General features: G+C 53.5%; 1 protein-coding gene across 1 annotated transcript in view; it reads right to left on the reverse strand.

The window, feature by feature from the left end:
• Nucleotides 1–689: 689 nt before the first annotated feature.
• The window catches only part of GMEB2 (glucocorticoid modulatory element binding protein 2), a 22,730-nt gene continuing 20,053 nt past the window's right edge, over nt 690–3,366 (reverse strand). Inside the window, exon 9 of the mRNA XM_015414010.1 lies at nt 690–1,403. Within this exon, the coding sequence (XP_015269496.1) occupies nt 757–1,403 (647 nt within the window). The 3' untranslated portion in view covers nt 690–756. The remainder of the gene's footprint in view (nt 1,404–3,366) is intronic.

The raw sequence follows: 3,366 nt of genomic DNA on the forward strand, positions 1-3,366 counted from the left end.
GGTCTTGAAGCATAAAGCTGCGGATTTATCACAATGAAGAGACGTCACGATTGGCATTATATCAACCGATTGGCATTCAGACACAGGCAATCTAAAATCCGTCGGGGAACTTCCTGCCTGCTTTGCTTCTTATGCGTTTCGCAAGCCGAATGATCCCTTCTCGAGCTCCCACACCCGTTCTGTACACGGCCTCCTTCCAGAGCACTTCTCTTCTCCTCTATTCTGAGACAACGCGGGGAACCAGCCGCTCGCCCCCATGACGTGGGAATGTGCGCGCAGCACCCTGCGTCACACCTGAACCCAGGCCATACACCTCTGGCTGCCTGCGCTGCCGTTTCCGGAGTTACACTGGCTAGCAGCCTTGCCGCTTCACCCTCCCTTTTACTATATATTTTTTTCCTCTGAAACTTCTCTCGCTTGCTCTCCGCTCATCCTACAAACTCTCGTGTTCCAGCTGAGATGGCTGGGGATGGACGGTGCTACTAAAAAGAGGACGGAAATGACGCCGTCTCTTGGTGCTAATGGTTCCTGCGGAACGAGGATTTGTTGTTCCCCTCCAGGGCTTCCACTGCGTTCCCCCAGCTCTCTCTCCCTCTCTCTCTCCTGCGATTCCAGCCTCTGTTTTCCCGTCAGCCAGTGTGTCTCTCTCGCTCTGTCCCCAGGGGCCCCCCCTCTCCTCCTCGGCGCGGAGGCACGGCTGTGCGGAGCAAGCGCGGAGCACCCCCCCTCCCCAGAAACCGGACCCACGTCCACGTTTCACTTCTGCTCCAGCTCTCCCGCAACCGTGGTCACCTCGATGGCGGTGTGTTCTTCGGTGGCCGCGGCGCCCTCGACGACGCCGGACGGCACCGTCACAATCGTGCTCCCGCCGGGAGCCATCTGCGTCACGTTCTGGATGGCCGTGCCCAGTCCCGGGAGGGTGAGCAGCTGGAAAGGGCTGACCACTTTCAGCACGGTGCTGCCGTCCTGGATGGCCGCCGTGCTCAGCACCGTGAGGTTGGAGGCGTCTGGGTGGATCTCGACCGTGTTGGGGAACGCGGAGCCCGCGGACGCCAGGACGGTGTAGCCGCCCAGCAGCGGGGAGATTGGAGAGTTTGTGGAGGTGAGCTGCGTCGCGGCCTTCCCGAGCGTGGGTGCCGGGAGGGCCGAGACCACTTTGCCGAGGGGCAGGTTGGCCAGCTGAGTGACCGGCATTCCCGGAGCCAGGGCGATCTGGGCCGACTGGGTCAGTACTTGAGAGGTGATGGCGGGGGGCCCCGACGTGGCTCTGGTCAGCCTGGGGCGCTTCTGAGGGGACGGGATGGAGACCGGCGTCAGGGTCATCAGGACGTTGTTGAGATGCTGCGATTTGTGCTTCAGCTCCTTCGCTCTCTTCCGGTGCTCGTCGCACTGCTGCTCCAGAGCTGGAGGGAGAGGGAGAGGAGTGGCGAGGGATAAAGAGGGCACCCTCCCAAACATCCCCCAAACCTGTCTCTCTGGCATGAGAAACTCTGGGACTTTTACATCATGGCTAAAGAAACACCTGACACCTCTCTGCTAGCCTCTGCTTCAGCTCTTACTAACTTTTCTGCTACTTGGCTCCCAGTATTAGACTACTTAACGACACAAGATGAAAGACCTGGTATGAATCAAGAAGAAGAAGAGGAGATCGGATTTATACCCTGCTCTTCACTACCCAAGGGAGTCTCAGAGTGGCTCACAAACTCCTTTCCCTTCCCCTCCCTACAAGAGACACCCGGTGAGCAATGTTCCCTCTAATCTGTGGAGTCTTGTGAGCAAAAATTCTACTTTGTGAGCCCCTGGCATTAAAGTTGTGAGCCAGCGATTTGGCTACTGCATAAATTAGTTTGCTTTGGAGCCCTCCTTTCTGAGCTGAGACAAAAATGTGTGAGCCAGAGGCTAAAAAACTGTGAGCTAGCTCACACCAACTCAGCTTAGAGGGAACACTGCCTGTGAGGCAGGTGGGGCTGTGAGACCTCTTGACAGAAATTGCTCTTTTTCAAGGACAGCTCTGCCAGAACTACGGCTTGCCCAAGGTCATCCAGCCAGGTGCAAGTGGAGGAGTGGGGAATCAAACCCGGTTCCCCCAGATTAGAGTCCGCACACTTAACCACTACACCAAACTGGCTCTCCACTGACAATAGCTATCAAGTACATTTGTCGTGATAACATCAGGATTATGTAGCTTAGAATCTCTTTCTCTTCTCTCTTGATCTATTTGTTTTCCACTCCCTCTCTCTTATTTCTCCTCTTCCCCTCTATATTATCAAGTATACGTCTGCTCCACTGACAATCGCTATGACTCAGCTTTGTAATTGTTATACCAGTTATTGCTACATTCTTAAGCCTCTGTGTTTCATATTTATCTTTCCATAAAATGTTAATTAACGAAGAAGGCATCCTCCCGGTCTAGTCGAAACACAAGACAAAGGAATCTGAGTGTGACAGTGTTTCGGGAAGGGGCTCGGCTTCTGCCAAAAAAACCTATACCGATACGCAGACATTTCACACAGGACGTCATTTAACACACCCCTCATTCCTACAAGGCACACCTGCATCACCTGAGCAGATGCCCCCCCCCCCAGTCCAAATGGAGGGAATCATGGGCCACATGGATGGTGACACGGGCTTGTGTGAAAATCCAAGCAAGAGGGAGGGGAGCTACAGAAAAACTACCAGTGGGATCACAAAACGATCTGTAGCCAAAACACGCTAAGTATACACAACAATTACCAGCCTACCTGAGGGACCGCCTTTCCCCACATATGCCCCCAAGAGCACTACGGTCCGGGACTCAGAACCTGCTGGATGTGCCAGGTCCCCGGGTTATCAAACTGGCGACGACCAGGAACAGGGCATTTTCGGTGGCGGCTCCTATCTGGTGGAACGAGCTCCCAGAGGAGATCAGGGCTCTGCGGGACCTAGCACGGTTCCGCAGAGCCTGCAAGACGGAGCTCTTCCGCCAGGCGTTCGAATAGGAGCCGCCATCACCATGGTACCATCTATGCCCCAAGCCTTGTGGACAGGGTCACCACGATGTGGGCACTTGAAAAGAGGATGAGACTTCAGGAGATCGCCATCTTGTTCTTAGGTATGTGAGCACCAGATACTGTTTGTATGTATGATGTTTTAATATTTGATATTATTTAATATTTTTAATGTTTTATTGTTGTATTATATCGGCAATATGCCTTGTAAGCCGCCCTGAGCCTACGGGGAGGGCGGGATAAAAATCTAAATAATAAATAAATAAATAAATAAATAAAATTAACAGGTCCATCAGTGGCTATTAGACACAAGGTATAGATAGGGGCTCTGGGGCAAGTGATGCTCTGTATTCGTGGTGCTTGGGGGGGGGGAACAGGG

The sequence above is a fragment of the Gekko japonicus genome, unplaced genomic scaffold (assembly GCF_001447785.1).
Source record: "Gekko japonicus isolate JY-2015 unplaced genomic scaffold, Gekko_japonicus_V1.1 scaffold2433, whole genome shotgun sequence".
In the NCBI taxonomy this organism is placed as follows: domain Eukaryota; kingdom Metazoa; phylum Chordata; class Lepidosauria; order Squamata; family Gekkonidae; genus Gekko; species Gekko japonicus.